Source organism: Sceloporus occidentalis, unplaced genomic scaffold (genome assembly GCF_023333645.1).
Source record: "Sceloporus occidentalis isolate IW3139 unplaced genomic scaffold, rSceOcc1.0.p SCAF_87, whole genome shotgun sequence".
Taxonomy (NCBI): domain Eukaryota; kingdom Metazoa; phylum Chordata; class Lepidosauria; order Squamata; family Phrynosomatidae; genus Sceloporus; species Sceloporus occidentalis.
In genome coordinates this window covers 2,514,370-2,538,807 of record NW_028317067.1, presented here as the reverse complement: position 1 = coordinate 2,538,807, position 24,438 = coordinate 2,514,370, and the positions used below count along the sequence as shown (strand labels likewise).

The window sequence follows — 24,438 nt, the reverse complement described above, 5'->3', positions numbered from 1 at the left end:
ACAAGAAAGTTTGTTGAAGACAAGTACTTAGTGGAACCATGTCCCGTGGTCCGACGAGACCAAAATAAACTTATTTGGTTCAGATGGTGTCCAGCATGTGTGGTGGCAACCAGGTGAGGAGTACAAAGACAAGTGTGTCTTGCCTGCAGTCAAGCATGGTGGTGGGAGTGTCATGGTCTGGGCCTGCATGAGGGCTGCCAGCACTGGGGAGCTACAGTTCATTGAGAGAACCATGAATGCCAACATACATACTGAAGCAGAGCAAGGTGATGGACTGGCCAAGCATGTCTCCAGACCTAAACCCTATTGAGCATCTGTGGGGCATCCTCAAACGGAAGGTGAGGGAGCACAAGGTCTGTAACATCCACCAGCTTTGTGATGCTGTCATGGAGGAGTGGAAGAGGACTCCAGTGGCAACCTGTGAAGCTCTGGTGAACACCATGCCAAGGGGGTTAAGGCAGTGCTGGAAAATAATGGTGGCCACACAACATATTGACACTTTGGGCCCAATTTGGACCTTTCCACTTGGGTGTACTCACGTTTGTTGCCAAGGTTTAGACATTAACCCCTTCAATCCCCTATAGACGTACCGGGACGTCCAAAAAACGCCCACAAAGAAACCCCTATGGACGTCCTGGTACGTCCAGCCCTTCGTGCAGCATCAGGGACACATCCCTGCCGCTGCACGGGAGACCAGGCTGTCATTTGACAGCCTGGACTCCCCTCTGGCAGCAGAAGCCGGCATCGCCGGCTTTCTGCTGCCCGATCTCCCGTAACAGCTTCCGGCATGAAAGCCGGTAAGCTGTTACGGTTGAAAGTGCCCGATCGCGCAGTTGCAAACGCGCGATCAGACATTCCCTTCCGGGTTACGTCACTGCTGGGATATCCTGCAGGGATATCCTGCCCTCCGATGAGGCAAAGAGACGCAGTGTGATCGGTGCAGGGGGATCGCGGGGAGGGGAGTGAGAAACCATCTCTCTCACTCCCCCTCCCGTCCTGAAAGAGAAAAGCAGAAAAAAAAAAAGTTAATTCATTTAAAAAATATTAAATAAATCATTAAAATATTTATATATAATACAAAAAAAAAAATTATAATGTGAGCTGTGATGTCATTGTGACATCACTGGCATGTTCAGGAGGTCCCTAGGAGGACCTCTAACCATTTCTGTGTAAAAATAATATATAAAAAATAAAAAATTAAAAAAAATATATAAAAAAATTATTAAAAAACCTTACTTCCCATTGCCCTAGCATAACATCTAGCCAGTATAACCCTTCTGCCCCCGTTCACAATCCCCAAACCCGTTAAGCCATAGGCATAAAAATTATACAAAATTGTACACCTTATAGTATGCTCCCTGGTGCTGGGAAAGTCTGGAAAATCTATATAAATTAGGTATTTCTGAAATCAGGACACCTGAATTGATAAACTTGGAGGTGATTTTCCATCACTTTATCTAATTTTGTGAGGATTCAGAGGGAAAATGTAAAAAAAAAATTAGTTTAATTTTCTAATCTTCGCTAGTTTTTACTAAATTTCTCATTCTAAATTTTCAGCTAATCATCCAACTATGGTATCAAACGAAAGCTCTATCTCTCCTTGAAAAAACAATATATAGTTTACATGGGTACACTATTCACAGGAAAAGAGAATCATCGCTAAACCGACATACCCCAAAAATGGCGAAATTGCTCTGGGCTTTGAGGTACCAAAAACCCCTGGGATTGAAGGGGTTAATAGCTGTGTGTTGTTTTTTTGAGGGGGACAGTAAATTTACAGTTATACAGGCTGTACACTCACTTCTATACATTGTAGCAGAGTGTCAATTCTTCAGTGTTGTTACATGAAAATATATATTTACAAAAACGTGAGGGATGTACTCACTTTTGTGAGATACTGTAGGGTAGCAGCCATTCATGTGAGCACAAGGGGAGGGGACTTTAGGGAGAATTAATTAGCAGATATTTGATGCACAACTTGTGGTTTTTTTTTTTGGTTTTTTTTTTTTTATTCTGTTTTAACACGGCTGTTTTGCATTTTCATCAATAAACTAATGCACCCAAAATGAGGACGCCATTGAATTCACCTTGTTAATTAAGCCAAGAACCTGTTATTGAGCATATCCATAAAACAAACATGCAGGGTCAAGTCTGCCAAGACATGTGAATGAAATATTTTATAACCAGGTTAGCGAGAACAGCCATTTATTTACAATAAGAGGCTATGCCTCAGAAGGAGAAATTATAATCCCAAAAGCCATTCAAAGCTTTGCAATTAATATAAAAAGATGTCACAACAGTGTTAATAATACACCCAGCTATCATCCTTATCTATTGTTATTGCAGCAGGTCAAGTTAACTGCTCCTCCACCCTGGATGGTTTTCTTGGAAGGACAGTGGGAAGACAACGGTGATCAGTGGAATACATTAATGTTTAAACATTAATACCATACTATATGCATAAATGGTAAAAGGGAAACTTTTTGCTATAGCAGAAAAAAGTTGGATACATTTATTTTCATCCAATTCATACTATCTCAGCGTGTACATTAAATAAGATATGGAATCACTACTTTGTTTATTGGCTGTTGGTGTTTCTAATTTTCATTAAAGGTATAGTTGTGTTTCAGCTCCTTGACGTCGCTATTCATTATAAACCCTATCCCTAACAAGCCTATGGTGCAAAAATAGCGTTGCTGGCCCTGTATAATGTATAATCAAATCACTACATTTTCTTCAAAGTCTCTTACCCATTGAATTATACAGGGCCATGTCATTTCTTCTTGGAGAATCCTTCCACTGTTGACCTCTTACAAATAGCGAGCCAAGGGATTTGAAATCCCAATTTGCCATTTAGCAAATAAACCTCCAATGTCATGTGATAAACATACGCACATACATTAAAAATGTACTGTTTGACGTTTATATAAAAAAAATACGGTAGACTTTATAGCTTCTGAAGGTCTTTATGAATTTCACCAAATATACCTTCCTTTCTGCTTCAGAATTGCTAACACTAAATTAACCTTTAGGACAAAGCAACAGAAATGGCATTAGGTAGCCAAATGCAACCCCCCCCCCCCCCCAACAAAACACCCCTTTATTTCAGGTGAACACGCGAGCTATAGCAGCAGGTTACACAACATAGCGGGTGAAAATGGAAAGTTACCAGCCATAGACTACACGCCTATCATATAGTACATGTAAACGATAACCTCAACGCTGATGACCTTGTAAGGGGCGGCGTGAACTTCTTACTATATATACTTTTATTACATACAATAATCATTCATTTAATTAGACATTTGAAGTCAGTTACACAATCAAGGCATGGGAGGCAGAGAGAACGAGGAGGGAGGACAGAAGTTAGAAGCCATCAAGCCCACTTGACCGCTTGCTTTAATACTCGCCCCCATCCAAATAGGTGCTGCTCACAGTAAAGCACTAGAAAGGTTTTATTAGGCTTTGGTTCCTGCATTTTTCACACTGAACAGGTATAAACGGATAAAAAAAAAAATTAGAAGAGGTTTGCCGTGCTAGAAAACAAAAATGTAGACCCTACGAGGGTTTGAGTGAAGTGCAGTGAGATACAATCCCCCACTTAACCACCGCGCATGAAAAACAGTGCAGCTGCTGCCGGAGAATGTCGGGTAAAAACCATTCCGAAGACCGCCAGGCAGCCTTCACTCTTCCTTCTTGTCCTTTGGGCCATCTTTCTGAGCCTGTAGAGGAAAATAAAACATATAAATATATATAAACAGAGTAAGGGACCGAGGTCTCATTTCTGCTCATAATATGAAGGGGGGGGGAAAGAAAAATAAGCTATTCTAGCATATTGTTGCCTAACTTGCCTTTATATTAAAGGGTGGTCTTAGCTAGAGGTGCCAACAGAAACAACCATAGTGTATAAATATGGTGTACTTTCTGACACCCCGAGACACACTAGGGGTTGGTGAAAATATCCTGGGCTACTGAAGAATTATATTTTGCAGCAATGGCATCAATAAGCTCCTAACAAAAAGGCATTATTATTATTATCATGCATTGTCTAACCAACCAGGTTTGCATGGTCTGAGGGGGGATCCCAAAAGTGTCTGCAATGAGAACTTGTATCGCTTAGAAAGAGAAAGCTGCTGTCACTTCATAATCGGTTGTCTAGAATATTTGTCGTTGATATTTGGCAGGAACAGCGTTTTACTGAATAGCGAGAATAGAGAATCCCGCGGTAACTCAGCACGGCAGATGGAGATTTTATTTCTGGGGTCGGTTCGGTCTCCTGCCAGAGCGTTTGGGATTCTTCGAATGAACACATAGTTAAACAATTAACATTGTGCATCACAGAGCCTCGTGTTTTGGAAACCCGGCTGGGTCTTTGACCCCTGGACCCATCAGTCAGATGTCTCTCCAGCAGATGAAAAGGCTAAAGATGGAACCTTGAAGCCATTAGCAGATAAGAACCAGTCGGCCATTTACTCTGCCCATTTTTCCTGATATAAAGACCTTAATCGGTCCTTCATCTCATCTTAGATACAGTATGTCTATCCCATTAGTGTTTAAATTCCCTCAATGTATTAGCCTCTACCACTTACACTAGGAGGCAGCCCCACGTATCTACTCCCGTCTAAATGTAAAGGATTGGGCTGTAATGTGAATGCCATGTTCAATCAATACAGTTCCCAAAATCAGGTTATTTGCCACACAATACTATATAAAAGCTGCCAGGCGGAGGTAAACGTGCCTTAGGTTAAAGGTAAGTCCGAGCCACGTATTCTCCGCGGCCTGAATATAGCTGCACGTTCCAGCAGTATATGCCGTGAAGCTGGAGCGGCGATGTAACGAGACGCCTGCGTGACACTAACGGTAAAGAGTATGTATAGATGTTGGCGAGAGTTAAGCCCGCTACGCCCAACTATTTATATCAGCCGGTAACGCAATCCATTTGATCTCAGAGGAATTTAGCAACTGGGCTTGGCACTATTTTAAAGGAAGAGTAGCTGAAAAGAGAACCCAGGATGTAAACTTATCGGCGAGCTGCCTCTTCTAATTACCATTAAAAACATCGGAGCTGGACGGTGATCACCCCCCCAGTTATATATATATATATATATATATATATATATATATATATATATATATATATATATATATATATATATATTCTCCCCTATTACGGCTACGACTCAGCAGGGTAATCGCAAGAATTTAGGTCACTAGTTTTTAAAATAACAATGTGTTTACATTGGAATTAAATGTGAGTTAAATAAAAGGATTTATTAGCATCTGGATGCACAGGAAAGTTTGAATTTAAAGAGACAGTCGCGCTATTTTTGGCAGGGACCAGTCAACTAAACGGCGCGTTTCATCGGTCTCCGTCTTTCAGTGAAACGAGCTGCTCCACTAGCGTTATAAACCCCAAAAGGACAATGAACGTCAATTCATCTGAAAGGAGGGATTAATCATCAGATAGAAGGTGCAGATAAAGCAGGCTGCGGCTTTGTTGACGCAACGTATGGGTAAGACTCCGTGCCACGTCAGCCTTTTAGGTTTTTGCAGTGTATGGAACATGTGACGGGCCGGCTCGCCGTAGGTAAACGCGGAGGAAGGCAGGTGTGTTGTAAATAACTTCGCGTCCCTGCAGGTTATCTTTATTACCGGCTCCTAAGCCCGACTCTAGATGTCCTTAAACAGAGACTCCGACCTTGTGACTGTAACTTGTCAACATGACAGTCCCGGCGGCACGTACACTGCCGGCCGAATTCCAGCAAAAGGCTACCGAGTTCCTCCAACCCCTTTCTCCTTCCTGGGGTCAACTCACAGCTTCTCCTGTTTCAGACCTATATGAAGATTCACTTTCACGAAAAGGCTCCAGGGCCGGCACAGCCTCGTGACCATCAAAGGGCAGACGGGTTGCAGGACACCCTGGCCATCACAGAGAGCTGTGAGGTCCCCCTAAATCATGTCGTCCCCCTTTGGAATTTCATGGGGGAACCCCCCATGTGCATCTGCCTCTTTGCTAATCTCTGTGCATGAGATGCATTCGGCCGAGCAGATCCCCCGCCATAGGATATACTTACCACCAGTCAGCCCGACGGCCGGCTCGGCGAACGTCACAGAGGGGTATAGTGACACCCCCTGTGTGCATGCGTAGAAAGCTCCCCCATTTATCTCGAAACAAGCTTCCCCCTACACTAGGCGCTTTACTTCTTTGATTTGCATATGAATGCATATTAAATGCACTCAAAGCACTTAAATAAGCGGTTAACCCTTTGTACAGCACGTTTCCTAACCACAAGCTAACGAAAAGGTTAAGCCGATCAAAGAAGGTAAAAAGGTCTCCCAAATCTTCCCCCCCCCCCCCCCCATAAACCGTTTAAAATCTTACGCAATTACCGGGACTCCCACACGGATTAGGCAGCGGTTAAGTCATGGAGAGAAAGTGCTCTGTATTTATAAAATCAGACAGAACAGCTAAACGCGTTAAAAGGGAACCGCGATCGCCATTTATCAAACAGGATCGCGTCCCTCGGGCTTAAAGGGGAACGGTGGCTTTCTGCATAATTAACGCATCCGGAGAAGCGCACGTCACAGCGGCTGCTCCCATACTTTATATGTAAAGGACGTTTCTAAAGCATTTACTTTACGACTGCATGCATTTAATGGAATGGAGAGTAAAATGTTATATTTGAGAAAAGCCACAGGTTTGCCATAATCTCCCATCGGATCATTGGACGCCAGAAGGGGTAAAGACAAAAGATTTCAAAAGCAACGCCATAAAGCCAACAAACGTGTGATTTACGAGTAAGGAGCGGCAACCAAGTAGCACGTGACTGATTATCTGCAGACGCTGCGGTCTGTAAACGTTTTACTGAAAGAAAATAACTCTGTTCTTTTTAAGGCTTTACTGCTCTACAACACATTAAATATGTTTACTTGGGACTTCCCTTTAAACGAATGCCCTGAGAGGGTTGATGACAGGACTACGGTGTCCAGACAATGTATACACTTCCAAAAGCAACCATGTGTAAGGACACGACATCTGCAGGCCCGGCACACCGTTCCGCAGGCCCGGCACACCGTTCCGCAGGCCCGGCACACCGTTCCGCAGGCCCGGCACACCGTTCCGCAGGCCCGGCACACCGTTCCGCAGGCCCGGCACACCGTTCCGCAGGCCCGGCACACCGTTCCGCAGGCCCGGCACACCGTTCCGCAGGCCCGGCACACCGTTCCGCAGGCCCGGCACACCGCGGTTTTGGGGAGGGATATGTTTTGCTACTGGTAGGAAGTCCCCTTGAGATAAGTGGGACTCAGAGCTGTCCAGAGGGCCAAGGTGGTTGCAGTGTTGCATGGCTTCCTCCACAAGGGGTTTAGTGAATTAATCCCCTGGTTCACTTCTGTAACATCTCGGGGCACTTAAAGGATCTAATTGTATTGCTCATATGCACAAAAAGAGCCATGGAATCAAAGGCAGATCCCAAAATAAGACTGAGGGAATCTTTATACATCTTCTGCCAGTGAGATCCCAAAAGCTCCCCTAAAGACCTGCAATTCTTTCCACAACCCATAGGCTCTAAAACACCTACATGAACCAAGATAATCAAAGTTCTCCAGTTCTGATGATATGGCGTTTGGGAGCTAGAATAAGTTCTGTAAAATCACTGTGAAATGATGTGATTTCTGATATCTTAGGGCTGCTAACACAAAAAGTTAGGGGACTTACAGGAGGCCAGGAACAAGAATAACGTCTATGCCTACCCAAGTTTGTAAGCTTGCCAGCCGGGCTCTCTCCACCTAATTCTCATCTTGTCAGAGCCCTTTAATATATGTATTGTATTAAGCGCTACATAAATTGTTGGCTCTATATCAATCAAAGATAATAAAATTAAATAATAAAATAATTCTATCATGAAAATTCCACTTCCTTCCAAAGTCCAAGGAAAGGCGAGCCTACGTTGAGCTGTGAGCCACGTGGGATGGGAAAGGGTGCCCGGCTGCCCCATGCATTCTCAGCGAAAAAGATTTATATCCAATTCAATGCACAGTGATTGATTTAGCCATTTGTCTTATTAGAAAGGTCAGGGATAAGTCAGACTTGACATTTGTACCCACCCCAGTGATTAAGGGGTCTCGGTATCTAAGGTATTTCTGTAAGCTGCAGACAGTTTCAGCCGTGATCCCTGCTACCGAAACATAGATGACTGCTGCAGCTTTCTTCCAAATGCGAAATCACACACTTGCACGGTCTGAACAAACCCGGACACAGATTATTGTATGGACAGAGGGCAGGAATCTGATGTCTATTCATTCAGGACCAGAAATATTACTTTTAGGCAAACAAGCCCACAGATAAAGCCATTATTATGCATTTTCAGTACATTTGAAATGGGTCTCAAGCCTAAAACCCCCATATCCTAAAAGAACGAAAGGGATAGAGGGGAGCATACATGTGCTTTGAAGTATTTGGCTCGATTACTTCCATTTTTGCTTATTTGTGACATTTGCATGTTTCAGATCATCTAACCTTAATATAAAACAAAGACAACGCAAGTCAACACAAAATGCAGCTGTAAAAAGATCACTTGGTGTACTGAAGGTAAAGAGTTAATCCAAACCTATATCACCCATGAGAAAAAGTAATTGCCCCCCATAAACCTAACAATTGGCTGTGCCCCCCTGTGCCCATTCTTCTTGGCAGAAACGTTTTAATTCCGCCCCATTGGAGGGTTTTCAAGCATGAAAAGCCTTTGGATTTCTTTAGCTCTCTGCATCATGCGCTGCTTTTCGAGACCTTTTGGCCGACTTCACTTTGTAAGACGGGTTCTGGTTAGGTTAGGGGCTGGCGGTTAATCACGCCTGGTTGCGAAATTGCACCCAAATCGTAATTCAATTGGGTTACCTGGTTGACTAAGGGGCAAAACAGCTTTTAAAAACTGCATTTTGCGTTCACTAAGGTTGTCTAATATTACAAAAGTGTGACAAACGTGCAAAAATAGAGAAAATCAGGTAGAGACAAATACTTTTTTTGGCAGCACATCCACGTCCCCCTTTAACGTTGGGATATAAGGGTGTAGACCCGAGATGCCTTCCAAGCCCCGGCGTGTGGATGCCCAGCACTACTGACCTGCAGCTTGGCGTGCTCCTCCAGCAGACGGTCGTATTCCTTGGTTAACCCTTCGCATTGCTTCTTGATGGCAATCACCTCATTGTCAGACTTGAGCATAGCTGTGGGAAGGTTTAGAGAGAAAGGGGGTCACAGTTATTCTGGCACACGACTTGCGTTCACTTACGTCCTTGGTCAGGGAGGAATGAACACCGAGCATTCTAATCATCGTGAAACGCTATGAATGACGACGTCTCAGCCGGCATACCGTAAAAGCAATTCAGATTTAATTCATGGAAGTATATTTTGCAAATACTAGAAACACACAATCCAGGGACAATACGGGTGGCTTCCTGGTTTATATGGAATCGAAAGAGTAGACTGGTGGACCATCTCGGCAATGAGTGAATTTAGAGTAAGTGTATTAATCCGGTTGCAAACCAGACCACATTTTCAATGTTTAATTAAACACATCCATGATCGCTGGATAGTAAGATTTACGCGCACATATTTCTGACAAGCGCCATATAAATCAGCTGCCATCTGACGGGAGCTTTCTAGGAACTTAGACAGAAGCCACATCTCAGCCGGCCAAGTATTATTACAGAGGGGTGCGATCTCAGGCTCCGGCGCTTATCTGTTATGCAATATGATGCGCATGGACGTTTAGACGGATTATATAGGAGAAGGGTGGGCTCAGCTGTCATGTGTCAGACTTTCAAAAGGTCAGAGCAAATTTTGGCAACTCATAAAAAGGGTGCCTGCCTTCTCATATGGGAAAGGAAACGTGTGCCAAGATTCATAAACATTCATCTCCCACTTGTTAGAAGCAGTGGAGGTTAAATCCTCACTTTAGATAATCCATACGCCCTTAATAATTAACTGGAATAATTACCCATACACGTGACACTCATTCAAAGCGAATGTACTGGTAGGTTGAAACACTTAGTTGCCATTGCAGCAGGAAAAAAAAAAGCCAACTTGTTTTTTCATGTTCAAAATATACGTAACAGGATAATGGTGGTCTGGTTAGGTTTCCTTGCTGGACACGGTAGTGCGCTCAGTTAAACGTCTATCTTAAGTGACCAGTGATATTCTTGACCTCTGAGCCCAATCCTTTCTGTTCCCTATTTTTGCCACGTATGTGCTCATTCTTCAAACTCACATAACACCGTGCCCTTCATACGATACTAAAAGTAAACCCTGGAAACCAGGTGACCTTTCAGACTTGTGTTTTGCAGACCTTAGCATAACTGCCCATTACTGATACATAGAGGACCAGCTGCTTAATAAAACTGCTTCAAGTAACGCAGACAAAAAGCTGGTCGGCATCCCTCCAGCAGGTTACTATTTTTTAAATCCAGCGCCATAATGATCTCCCGACGGCTGAGAGCACTGAACATTGTTTTCCGATGGCAGAGCGGGCAGCACAGATTGCTGCTTTAGATGCCAGGGGCAGGATCATGTTCCTCAACAAATGCACGTGATCCCTCTATGACTGCAATCAGCCCCGGGCGTATAACCCTAAAGGCTGACGCAGGGGTAGTTTCTGGTTATGTACTGAGGAGACATCTCCAGGAAACCTTGTCTGCCTGCCCTGCCTTGTCCATCTCTTCACATTCCAAACGCGATTAGAAAAGTTAATAAATAACAATAACTCAGAAGAGCCGCATTGGCATAATGGAACCATTGATGTCATGTTTGGGCTGTGTGGGGGTAAGGCACGTTCAACACTGACCGTATCCATAAATCCTGCCCGGGACGGGTACACGAAGTGCAATGTTTTGGTCCAGTAGGCTAGAGTATGATCAAGTCACAACTTGCTATCGGTACAGGAGTGGAGACGGATATTCAGGCCGACGGGCGAGGGACAGAATTTTACAAACGTCAGCAGATAGCAGGGCCCGGTCTGCTCACAATTTACATTCAAATTCAGTAACCAAACCTACCCTTGGTTGTGCATTTTGATTAGCGATATCGCTTTGGAAATATTTGGTCTAAAAGATAGGGGCTTAACCGCAGAAAAGCCCAAATCATTGGGGGAAACCAGCCTGAGTAATTTTAGGGATTAAATCCAACAATCCAGGGACCAGCCGTTTTATATTTATGGATAAATACATTGAAGCAATATAGATGTCAAGTCCAGATTGTGGAGGTGAAAGGTGAGACCTAGTATGTAACCCAGACACCCTTACCTTGATGAGAATGATCATGGTTAACCTAGGTCAACAGAGGAAAGCTCCTCGGTCAAGGCGCAATCCTTCACTGAGGAATTATATGTCTACTTCTTACATTTTTTGGTGGAGTCCAGCTGCTCCTTAAGTTTCTGAACCTCTCCTTTAAGCTTCTTGTTTTCTTCTGCGGTATCGACTTCTGGCAGGTCGCCCACCTCCACACCTGCGGCTTGTAATTGCTAGGAAACGAGTTTCAGGAAAGATGGAAACATTTACCGAGGGGGTAACAAATAAATTGGACTTCAGAGTTTCAGAACAATATGGTTAGTTTGACCATAAGCTATAGTTGTTGTTAAAGTGGAGCATGTAGAAGGCATTTCTTTCCATGCTTAACAGGCCGCCGTCTCTTCCTATACAAGTTTGAGGAGCTCACCAAGAAGGGAGAACCATGTCACGGCCAGTGCTATGGTGCAACCCTGCTTGGAGGCATCTCTTGTAACATTAGAGAGGAAAATTTTCCATCAACATATCAGTCTGATCCTGTCCCGAGGGCAGTAGAGAACTGAAATGTGAGGCACAAGGGAGCCAACAACCCCAGATGTACGTTTTGGTATTTATGGTCCTCATCAGTGGGGTCCAGTTGGCATCCCTCTAGGAACAAGAGAGCAAGGAGGTCCGTGTCTGGACTCACCTTTCCACTAGGCGTGAGCGTGAAAAGACCCCCGAAAGGTAAACTACCATAAAAAAAAAAAAATGATAGCCGACAGCGACTTCATAGCCTGCCCTACGGTGAGTCCCCGCTTGGGAGCTTCTCTAGCCAACCAGCCCAATGTGGGCAGCAAACTTACCATCAACCGCTCCTCATCCCTGAAAATTAATTAACTAGATCGCTATGGTGATTTGGAGTGAAAGTGAATTTTGAGCTCTATGTTAAAAATATACTTTGGCTTTTTTCAAGATTAGTCAAAGGGGCATTGATAGGGCTCTAAAGATGTTTCCCTTGATTTTAAAAGCAAGAGTAGGATGCGGCTTGTTTATGTTCATACCGTGAATACCGAGTGGCAAGCCCACTGTATGCTTTCACGGCATTTGGAGAAGAAAGACTATATGTATCTCTTAGAGAGTACTTGATACCTTCTTCAGCTTGTCGTTTTCCTCCATGTACTTCTTGGCAGCATCGCTGGCACTCTCAGCCTGTTTCTTGAAGGCCTCGTTGGAAGCCAGGAGAGTGGCTTGTTTTGAGATCAGAGTGACCAAGCGTCTCAACAGACTGCAGAGGAGAGAGAGAGAGCGAGTTAGAGTTACCCTCGGAGGAATGGTCGGTCTCCCCACACATTTCAGCAAACAATGGATCTGAGTCAGACGCCACTTCTAAGGAACTGGACTCACGAGTGGGATGAGTCGGCCGCATTAACTCCTAGTGAGCCCCATGAACTACACTCACCAAGTAAGTACACTCGCTTTTTAATGTGAAACTTTTCTCAACCAGACGGACCAAATCATTTCTAACTACACAAGTAAAATACTCCGGCAGTGCAAGGTAACTATTCTAAAGAAACTGCTATGGTCATAAAATATAAGGCTGAATTATTGTCAAAACACGGGAGAGATCCACCAGTCACGCCTCGGCCTAGATTGAGCCAGACCACAATATATCAGATTAATGGAATTATTTGCTACACAGTGAGCCAGAATCCAATTTCTTAATCATTTTTACAGTTACTACAGATGCATATTAAAAGATTTTTTAAACCTAAAACACTATAATTGGCCTTAAATTATTATTCACTTTTTTTGAGATCATATGCTGAAAAATGGTTGTATCCTTACAAAGCTTGCAGCTTTAATGTGTGAGGACATATCAGGTTTTACCCCTGCCTCTACCCTCAAACCTTAAATAACCCACGACTCCTCTGTGCACCCACTTAAACGGCTCAAGATACCGTACAGCGTGACACACAGGAGCGATAGCGGCTCGCAGGGTCATCCGATTCGCGGAATACAAAGTGCGCCAACATCACCCCTGCTGGCAGACAACGGTATTCATCTCTGACAGTCAGGGGGTTAAGCATGAATCAGGAGACACCGGTCATTTAAAGGACCTAAACATGACACAATATCATTAACAAAAACAATAGCGCACGTGTAGCAGTGAGCTGGAAACATTTCATTTCTGTACACCGTGAAACAGTAGCGCCCGGGCATTACCCAATACCGATGCTGTGATCCAAGCTGGAAAACTAGACTCAGGCTTCACTTAAGCTCTCTTCACGGACATTCGGCTACGATCACGTGAGTACGTATGGCAGAGGTGAAGCTTGGTCCTCTGGCCGTAGGGTTGATAGCGTGTTTTGAGTGTGTGGGTTACACGACACTTCTATGTTGGAGGTGGTGGTAAGCGCACCAAGCTCTTCAGACCTCTCTCTTATCTTTACTTGTCACTAGTCGCGCACACCAGCCCAAAGGGCCCACTTTTCTTGTATTAACTTTTACTGAAGCTTAATCCCCTTAACATGCGTTTTTTTCTGGTGGGGGAGGTGCGGCATCTCTTTTGGGAAGCCCCCTTTCCCAGACGACTCCAGTGGTCCTTCCCTGAGTGGAGGGGCCAAGAAGATCCGATCCTTCACGGCAGGGAAGGAAAGAAGGGGATCGCCTATCGCTTTGGGGAGTGCCCTCCACCCCTAGAACAGATTGGGGGAACCCTAGTGCTGACCTAAAGGACACGTTTTGCACTTTTTTCACCGTCTTTGGAGCTTCAATAATAATAATAAAAAAGTTCCCTTCTTGCCAATAAACTCCGGAATAGAATCCCAGGACGAGGTCTGCCGAGAATTTCCAAGAAAGCTGTAAATACGCTTCAGCAATGGCTACATCGGATACTGGCAGCACACGGGGCGACCAGGACAGAGGGGGCTACACACAAACTGAGGACTCATTGTGGACGTGTGTGCCAACACACAGCAAAAACAGATCACCGTGTACCTGCGTGAATACTGATCACATTCATAAGGACACGTAAACGGTATGTGAAGGCCGGGCTGAAAGGGATCCAAAAAAATCTAAATTAAGAAAAATTACAAACATGATGTTACCCTAGGATTTATATTTTTCTTAGAAATACGAGGGGAAAAAACAAACCTTGCTTGCTTTAAGTACTAGGGCCAAGACAAACCGAAGTACCGAGGAGTTTACTGCAAGTCATTTTAGCCCCTTAATGACAAAATGCATTGTTTTCAATGGGTTTAGGGACCGCCCATTGTCCTTAAGGGGTTAAAGAAAGAATACATGTCAAATTGTGTGCTCTCTTATTAACTCATGACAAGTCACCGCTGCTCCTATGATGTGATTTTATGTCACCGATCAGTGAAGCACACCAATGATCCGTCGTGCCGCTGGCCCGGTGCCCAGGGAAGGAAAGAGAGATGATCTGGGAGGTACGACCTTGTACGTGACATGCCGGGCACAGCGTTATCACCTTTCTCTTCATATGACTAGTGATAAAACTAATTTTAATGACGTTACCCAGAATCCTTAGCAGCAGTCATGGATCTGTATGAAACAGAATAGGCCTGTACGTGTTTTCTATCACTACTGCAGCTTTTTTTTTTTTTTTTTTTTTTTTAACCCCTTCACACATCGCCTTTAAGTCTGGTATGTAGCTGAAGAGTGAAAAAAATCATTCCTTGGAAATGGAATTAGATCTGCTCCTACCAGTCAATCCCAACGCACGCTCCCAGTTACTGTGGTACGTATGTGGTACGCGCAGGCACGCTAGGGAGGCTGGAATGGACGCTTGTCTGCAGCCGAAGCGTGCATTAATGCTCTTAAAATGTCAGCTTTACCAAGGAGCTCTACATGAGTAAGAGGCGAGAATAATTACTTGCGCCTTAGCAGAGCTTACAGACGCAGCCATTGTCTACAAGGCCTGTCAAGGACGGCCATAGTAGCTGTTTTGCCGAGCTTTGCAGGGAATTAAGTACCGCAGGGGCACAACCACTATCTTTGTAACATAATATACAGAATGCTGGCTTCACACAGTATTTAAAACATACATTTCTTGTGGCATTCTCCCACTAAATATTTACCCAGGGCACAAGAACCTTCACCAAGGCAATGTATTGATTAAATCAATCCACTTGCTGTACTAAAGGGTACGGTGTATGGCTTGGAGACAAATGGTCATTTCATTTTCCCACGAACACACACACAGACACACACTAGCGTTCACAGGTTTGGAGGCACTTTGAAATGTCCATTAGAATAACACTAAAAAGATTAGCAATACAGTCCAGACAGTGTTAATGTTGTAAATGACTATTGTAGCTGGAAATAGCTGATTTTTAATGGAATATCTTCATAGGCTTACACAGAGGACCCTTTTCACTCCCATCACTTCTGTGTCCCAATGGCCCTTTATCACTCCCATCACTCCTGTGTCCCAATGGCCCTTTATCACTCCCATCACTCCTGAGTTCCAATAGCACGTTCTGTTCACTGATGCAAGTTTATGTTTGAAAGGCTAATCAATCACTAGACACCCTTTCGGTTTGGTAAGGCACGTATGCGATTCAAGGTTACTGGATTGATCATTTATTCTTGACAGTCTGCTGCTGCCACCAGGTGTCCACATATAAAACTGCACTAATAGTCCAAATCCAGTACAAGACCCTCATCAAAAATGTAAATCAACTAATGCACCAAGGTACAGAACAATCAAGATCACCTGTGGTGTTTTTTTTAGTGGAACTAATAAAACACCCTAATACCCTGCGGTTATTAGTCAACCTGCACAGGTCTCAAAGCCCCATTATAAATTAATTCAGTAGATTCATGTGGCCACAAGTTGCGCATTCCCAAAGCTTGGAAAACTGGAGCGTTGGACATGGGTATGATTTGTAAAAAGACAGACATTGTCTTTGAAATGGGTCGGTTGGCAAACCCGACTGAAGATACTCTGGATGCCTTGTTGGAGGTTTGGACACCTTGTTCCATGAGTGTGTGTGTGTTGTGACCACTTGTATGTTACTGTTCTTCATGATAAATGTATAAATAGTGATAAAGTTCATCCTATAGACCTAGATTTCTGTTTTTTACCATACTTTAGTTATTGTTCACGATGTAAATGAACGTGTGCACTTCTGTCATCGTTCCTCTCCAATAAATAAAACAAATAGCCTAAAAGGCATATAGATGACAGATACGCAGATGTTATCTATGTTTTTTTTGTTTTTTTTTATCTCAAGCCTGTCACCCCCACCCCAGATAGCATGGTATGGCTATTTTGCAACACCGAATGACTTATTCCATGACAAGGTTTGGCTGGTACTGTACCGCGTACAAAGGTCAATGCCTTCGGTTTGAAACAGACCTATTTTTTAGTATTGGGATCAGTGAAGCAAACTGTGTGTCCTTCATTGATCCCAGTCATTCAGTACAGTGAGCGATGCAGCTCATTCTCTGCCCATGTGGGGTGCTGCTCCTGAAGGAGTATTCACGAGCCTCTCATAGAGTCTGGCGTAGCAGGACACTCAGCGGTTATATCGCTTACCGTGCAGAGGGAATGTTTCATGTAAAGACAGGCAATGGATTACTCACAAAGAGAGCAGCAGGGAGAAGCCAGCGATGTACAAGTTGCGCTGGGCTCTAAACAGCTTCATGTGGATATGCTCCACGGCCACTGGGTTGTTTTTGAGGTCCACCTGCTCTCCAACGCCATACTTCTGGATTTCACGGAACGCATCTAAGCACAAAAAATATAAACAAAATAATATGACGCTTATCAAAGGCAGAGTGGGGGTGACAGATGTGCATTTAACTTAATTATGTTCAACTAAGAAAAAAAGGAATCAAGCCTTATTAACATCCAATATTCATCTTCTATGGGGAGAAGGTGAATAAAATAAGTTCTGATGGTCCACACATGCGGGTAACATTACCTCTTTGTGTGTATCGGTCTCTGAGAACATGTTTGATATTTCTAAAAACATTTATATACATGACCCACAGCCTCTGCAAAACATTTACACGGCAAACACAAAGCAATGTTAAGGATTATTCTCTATTACAGGGGCGTCCAACATGCGGCCCTCGAGGTGCGGCCCGCGGGACCTCGAGGTGCGGCCCGCGGGACCTCGAGGTGCGGCCCGCGGGACCTCGAGGTGCGGCCCGCGGGACCTCGAGGTGCGGCCCGCGGGACCTCAAGGTGCAGACCCCATACCTGCTGACAGCATCAATACACAAGGGGGCAGCTAGCCAGGTTTCAGCATGTACTGGCTGACTTTGCATGATAAGAGCGTGATTGCTAACAGCAATCACAGTCCCATCATGCCTAGGTTCCAACATTTACTGGTTGCCTGGGTATGATAGGAGTGTAATTGCTGTTAGTCATATCGTTGAATTTTTTGTCCAATTTTGGTGTGTTAACCATACTTTTATTAAAAGTAAGTAACACACCAAAATTGGACAACAAATACAATAACAATATTAATTTATATATGATTGTTGACAGCAATCACACTCCTATCATGCCCACCCAACCAGTACATGCTGGAATCTAGGTATGCCTGAGATTGCTGTTAATCATAATTATATATATATATATATATATATATATTATTTTTTTTATTTATTTTTTTAACATTGGTTTTTTTGTAAAATTTTGGTGTGAACCCTGAATTTTCGGTTTTGGTCCAGAACTTTCATTTCGATGCATCCCCAAAATAAATAGAACTATTTCATTTTTACTTATCCAGAATCCTGAATTTGTAGTCACAAAACTTTCTAGGCCCAGAAATCAGTGAGAGGAAGAGTAAAGGTTTTGTGAGTGCGGCCCTCGCACGTATACAATTCTGATGACGTGGCTCACTGCAGAAAAAAAACTTGGACACCCCTGCTCTATTAGAAGAATATTTTGCAAATCTTAATTACTCAAGATCCTGCATAAACGCAAGGAGCAGCTTTTATTACAAAAAACTCTAATTTACAAAAAACTATAGGTATGGCAACGCCATACACATAAAATTAAGTCAATATGGGTAACAATGGAAGTCCATGAGGTCATTAGTGTTTGGAAATCATTTGCAAAAGTTATTTTTAATTACCTCTTCTCGCGAGAACAGGAGGAATATGAATGTATTAAGTAGGAGGCCATGTGTGATAGCAGATTCAAGAGTGTTTAGCACCAACCAACCTCCCAAAGGATAACATTTTAACTTTTAACATTACGTCAAGTATTCCATTCCAAACAGAGATGTTTGCTGTTTAACGGAGCTCTGTTTAGAGTGAGCTGGAAGAATTCAGCCCAGCCAACAACTGATCTGCATGAAGTAGCATTATTACGGATAAATCAGATGACCGGCATTGTGAGGTGCATGAGCCAAGAAAAGGATTTCAAAACTTCTGAGAAACAGCCTCCTGGACTTTCGTTGTTACTCTTATGCATATTCAAAGCATGTGATTGCGCATGTATGTGTTTGCAATCAGGCAGGGATGAACAAAAGATATGACGTACTGTATGTGTGTGGCATGTATTTTCATAGCAATCCCTGGGAATACACTTACCAAGTAGCAGAAGCACCAAGATCACTATCAAGACCACAAAGAATGTGTTCCCATATGCCACCAATAACTGTACCAAGCGAGATTTGAAGATTTTCTGCCATCTGTGCAAAGAAAAGATACCAAAGTTAATCACCCATCATGTATATCGTAAGCGTGAAAGGAGGCAGAAGGTTATGCAGAATGGGGATAGGACCTGCGACCTAGAAAAATGCACACAATATTGATAACGGATTATTGTTACCAAATGAAAACAGTTGAGTGCCAGTAAGATATTAGCAACATTTTGAGTGAACGAAGGCTGCCGAGCACTGGCTATTAAAGGGGCAGTCATGACCAAGTTCTTTCATGTCACTGACACTTATTATTTTAACGTCTTTGTCTTTCAGTGAATTGTGACCTTAATTTAATTAACCTTCCATTGGGCAACCTCCTGGTACGGTGGGGCAGAAGTATGTGCACAGGCTCTCAATGCGCATATGCATTAACAGGCACCCAAAGGATTCTCTGGAGTAGCCTAAACATAGGCAGTCTTCATAGTCTTTTCTACATGTGTTTCTATCAGAACGACCATGAAGACACCCATGCACTTTAATGCATATGATAAAGGTGAGGCCACTTTAAATTTTTGGCATGGTCTGCTTTGCAAACATACGGGGGAATTCTTCATGGCCACAAATTCTGTGCTTTCATTTGCATTTTTCTATAGTAGGGGAGTCAGGGACACTACACCGTCCCTTTAATGCAAATATATAGCTGCATACAATACTGGTTCGCGCATCGCATGGCCTTTATGCTGTTAATTTAATTTATAGAAATAACTTCTTTCTATAGAAAAAAAATTACATTATATGTTACAGCAGAAAAATAGCCTGCTTAATGTCATTTTCATTTCAAAATCAGATTTGCATAACATTGTCTCAGCCTACATCAGCTCTTCCTGGAACGTAAACCTATGTAAATGGAAAGAGCACGTGTATACTTTGGAAGCTGCCCCTTTGTATTTAATAAAATAAATAATTTAGTAATAATTAAAGATTTTTGGCCATGCGTACCTTGTGGGAGAAATGAACGGAATGCACAACAGCAAAACCAGAAACACTTCGGCATACAGGAAAGTTGCCACGGCGGTCCACTGCAGACTCATCTCTCAGCGATTCAAGGACACTGCGGGAAGACAGGAAAGTGTATATATAAATATATAAACCAAGAAACATAAGTTACGTTTCAAATTCACTTTCAATATTAGATCTGGAGTTCTTATACAAATAACAAAGGCTTAGGTGTTAAGCTGGAAGAGCTGGGAATTTAGAACTGGTTATATTTGTCTTGCAAATGATATGTTATGTCACCCCAGCTACATTCAGAAAATAGGGCTTGGGTTATCACCAGTCAGAAAGCAGATAACACAAAAGTCACAAAGTAAATTAAGCAACCTTGGATAACGGGAGGAAAAATAACCATTTTGCTGCCAAATGTCCTAGGGTGCCATTATGTCAATTTGAAGAACAATGTAGTAAGAAACAATTTCAACTGTACTGAAATTATATTTATATTCAGTATAAATTATATTCAGATTTGTACATTTGGATTCAAATTCGCAGGAATCTCCAAAAACGAGGAGGGACGCCCAACAAAAATGAAGGAAAAAGCTCTGAATTCTCGTTTGAATGTAATTAGTTATTTGACTCACACTCATTCATGCTCTCTCACACTCACCGCAAAAGTTCACCAGGAGACCCGATTCAGAAGCAGAGAAAGAAGACACGTGGAGAAGCAGCAGACGAAGAAAGAAGACAGAAGAACAAGATGATGCAGGAGAAGAAGCGGAGCTGTGGGTCAAGAAAACAGGGACACTGCAGCGATAGAGAAAGTGAATAACGGCGTGAGAGAGTGAATGAGAATGAGTGACCAAATGAATTGTTTCCAAATGTAAAAAAGCCTTCTGAATTTTGTCCGAACCGAAAGGGCAGGATGCAAAATCTGTCTATTTCAGAGTAAAGTAAGGTGTTAAAACGCCCCAAAAAACTTCTTCACAGCCATAGCTGGGCATACGCCAATGTCGGCGCGAGTCCAAACCTTTGACCAGCCCAGCTTTTCAATAGAGAAGTAGTATAAGCCAGACATGAGCTCATACAGATGCTTGCAAGAGCAACTCGTGTTCAGTAACTCCTGCCACACCAGGTCTAGAGTACACTGACAGGTAGCTAAGCACCATTGGGAATTGTCCCTCGCTCCCACAGGAGGTGCACACCTGACAAAATCTTTGCGATGAAACATGCATCAGACATGGGAGTATACAATATACACTCAGTTTTGAAACAGCTATAGACCTCTGTATCGACACCAATGATTTAACACTGAATTTTTCATGCGGCCAGTAGGAAGGATTCTTTTTTGAAACTTTATGCAAAGTAACTGATATTTATATAGCGCCATCATATTCCGCAGCGCTGCACTATGGGTAAACAGGACATAACAAGTGGATTTAGTCATATAAAAAGTAAGGCGGGCTCTGCTTAAACAACCCAGAAGCAGGTCGTTTATTATTAGGCATTCCTTATTTTTTTTTTTTTTTAAACACTCTCCTTATAACCGGTCAAGTCGTTCTTTAATTTCCTGATAAAAAGTTACGTTCTAGTTTCACATATTTTGGGTTTTTCTCCCACTTTAGTTTCTAAATGTAATCCCCCTACAAGTAACACTTCCTAGGGACAGATTTTAATTTGTTCAGCTCAGGGAACACCAATCCTGGGTGTTTAGTTTCTGACTACGAGATAGCGTGCATGTACTACATGGGGGAGGGGAGGATGTCATATATATATATTATTTAAGATCTAGACAACCAACCAGATTCGTTTAGGAGACAGAAAGGTAAAGAAAAATAAATCACTATAGAATAATAAGATAGGATACCCATATCAGCTATTTAAGAGTAGTTACTACCAAGATGGGTCTAATGGAAGGAAAGCTTGCGAGTGGGAGGGTGTGTAGTGTCAGTGGGAAGAAAAGTGGAGTGGGTGTGTTACCATTCTATAGGACGGCTTCGTGTACGTGCGTGGCTTAGGTTTATGGGAGTTGGTGTGTCCAGTACAAGTCCAAAGGAGTGGACTTCATGCTTAGAGTAAAACCAGTTAAAATGTTTATTTGCACCGGTGTATGACGTTAATCCGCTAGTGTATGTGTGCAGATGCCCATGGCGGGGAAAACGGAGAAATGTCCGGCTGCCTGTGAGAAAGGGACCTGTAATTAACTTACGCGTCAGTTCTGTATTCCTCTCTCTCTCTCTCTCAGCTGCCAAGTGCCAGCGCTCCCACACTCCCCGACTTCCGCTTTCCGGCCAAAGCTCTACTGCGCTGTCACAACGAGGCGGGGCACACACAGCAGACGCCTTTAAATAAACTTTATTAAACGTTACAGAGTAGTCACAAGCTGTGGCGCAGTAAGCAGATGTTTCGTAATACATACTGTGTGCAGTCATCATCAGTTGTATATAAATCTTTGCTTTAAGCACTTTGTCACTATTGCTGATGTCCTATTCACTATACCAGTCGGGTGTTCCTGTTTTGGGGGGAAATTCTTCCCACTACAATACCCAATATCCATCTTTCCCCATAACAAAACGATTAGTATACATTCTAAAACACTAAAAATAAATGGTGTAAATAAAATATATTATTCTTCTAAAATGAGTAGGTCATAAAGTCTAGGGGTGAGCCTGGCGTTAGTGGTGCCTGGGTGTGCTATTTCATTGGTGCTCCAAACTTCCCCCGGCATCCAACACACTTACAGATTCACAGACTAATTCAGGCGTACAAACACGCAAACTCACGCTAACACCCATGGTCGCACTCTGTATACACACACACTCATGCCAACACTAACACCCAGACACACACTAACACCATAGAGTAACACACACTGTCAAATACTCACACGCACACTCACTCTAACACACATACATGTAAATCTACACGGAGCCTATCTCCAGTACAGTTTACACTCTGCCAGCAGCTGCGCTACTACCGCAGGGTGTCCCCACTGGGAACCTAACTGTTTTGAGCCCAATCACCTTAATGTGCCCCTGACAAAGTCACATGACTTTACCTGCGCAAAAGCTGAAATAAGCCTTGTCAGGTTGGTATAGCCCTGCTCATCCGCTAGTTGGGGGAGGCAAATCCACAGAGGGGCCAGTATTATGGTGTCCCAAACAATTAATATGCCCCACAGGCAGTATCCATACCTGTCCTACACGTAGCCACCAACAAAAGGCTGCACAGAAAGCATCCAGTCTGGACTAAATGCTGCCTTTGGTCATTGTGTAACTCCAGATACCCCAGGGGTAGCATGTGGTATCCGCTTTAGGTATTGGCCCAAAATCTTCCTGGCCCCAAACCACACCATGAAGAACAAAGTGTTTCTTTTTCAGCGACTAGATTGTAAGCTCGCAAGAGCAGGGCCCTCTTCTTCTTTTATACCAATTTATTATTGTTTGTGATTTAAAATGTGTCCTACTGAATCTGATTGTAAAGCACTATGGAATATGCTAGCACTATATAGTTAAATGGAATGGAATGCTGGGATATACAAAGCAGTCTCTTCCTTGAGTATTTTTTCAGACAGCAGGAGATAACTTCCAGCATCTAAAGATGAAAACAACCAGCAGATGGAGTTCGTCAACAGCGTGAACTTCAGATAGCACAGAGATCCCTCGAGCCAGAAAAATCTTTCTAAAATGCATAGATCAAATATATATATTTCCTTCTCTGCGACAGCTCTACTGGCATGCGACCAACGAACCCATTTTCTGATGTGATCGGTTAAAAAGACCACGTCCCTCTTCATAAAATCCCTCTGTGTCATATATATCTGTCATCATATAGAAATCTAATATAATCCAGGCAGGGTGATGTCACTTGTTATTTCTGTGACATTGTTTTCTAGGTGGTTCTTCTGATGTTCCTTCACGCGATGCCCACATTAGACCCTGCTTTTTTTAGTGCGTACCTCCTAACTTTGCCATAGTGGGGCACTTTTGGCGTGTGTTTGGAGCCGGGACCAGGGATGGGCCTTATGGAAAATTGGTCACCTATTGACTAACACACTTAGAAGAAGTATAATATTTGAAGGGCTGAGAGGGGACATGCTTTTTCGGGGAGTATGGGTACAGGCTTTCATTTTATGAGACGCCATTACTTGTTATTAACTATTTATGGTACTTGGTAAACTACTAATATATTTTTTATGCAATTTAAGTTATAAATTTTTTTTTCTGCTGGTTCTTCACAAGAGACTTTTAGGGCTGTTGAACAGTCTGATGCGCTCACACCCAGCAAACATTCTTGGGTCCTAAAGAGGGACTGTTCCTCTTGAACAGACACTTTATAGATTTATTTTCTGAAATGGGGGAGAGGATGTTCCCGGAAGCCTCTTTTGCGGAGGTGTGCCAGGAGGCCTGATTCACAGACCAAGAAAGAACGAAGACCAAAGAAAGAAGACCAAAGAACAAGAACCTGCAAGATCAACAGCGGGCAAGGAGACAGGGACACAAAAGTGGACAGTGGAGAAGGTGGGAGACACTGACCGAGAGGGTAAGAGAGCAAATGACAG

At 43.2% G+C, this 24,438-nt stretch overlaps 1 protein-coding gene across 2 annotated transcripts; it reads right to left on the bottom strand.

Annotated features, from left to right (window-relative positions):
* Nucleotides 1–3,683: 3,683 nt before the first annotated feature.
* LOC149284915 (B-cell receptor-associated protein 31-like) lies at nucleotides 3,684–19,975 on the bottom strand. 2 transcript variants are annotated; one of them, XM_089496126.1, is made up of 7 exons: nucleotides 19,884–19,975; nucleotides 18,832–18,932; nucleotides 16,867–17,011; nucleotides 12,399–12,541; nucleotides 11,390–11,494; nucleotides 9,119–9,219; nucleotides 3,684–3,722 (listed from the first exon to the last, which is right to left on the bottom strand). In XM_089496126.1, exons 1-7 carry the CDS (start codon nucleotides 19,973–19,975, stop codon nucleotides 3,684–3,686), a joined length of 726 nt encoding a protein of 241 aa, XP_089352252.1. The 2 variants fall into 2 exon arrangements, with proteins under 2 accessions (XP_089352252.1, XP_089352251.1); XM_089496125.1 differs by having other exon boundaries at nucleotides 11,390–11,510; nucleotides 12,406–12,541.
* Nucleotides 19,976–24,438: the final 4,463 nt, after the last annotated feature.

Coding starts and splice junctions, on each gene's coding strand:
- LOC149284915 (XM_089496125.1), bottom strand. CDS start 19,975: ATGAGTCTGCAGTGGACCGCCGTGGCAACTTTCCTGTATGCCGAAGTG. Junction 18,933..19,883: donor CCGTTCATTTCTCCCACAAG/GTACGCATGGCC, acceptor TTCTTTGCACAG/ATGGCAGAAAATCTTCAAAT. Junction 11,511..12,405: donor AAAACGACAAGCTGAAGAAG/GTATCAAGTACT, acceptor CTCGTTTCCTAG/CAATTACAAGCCGCAGGTGT.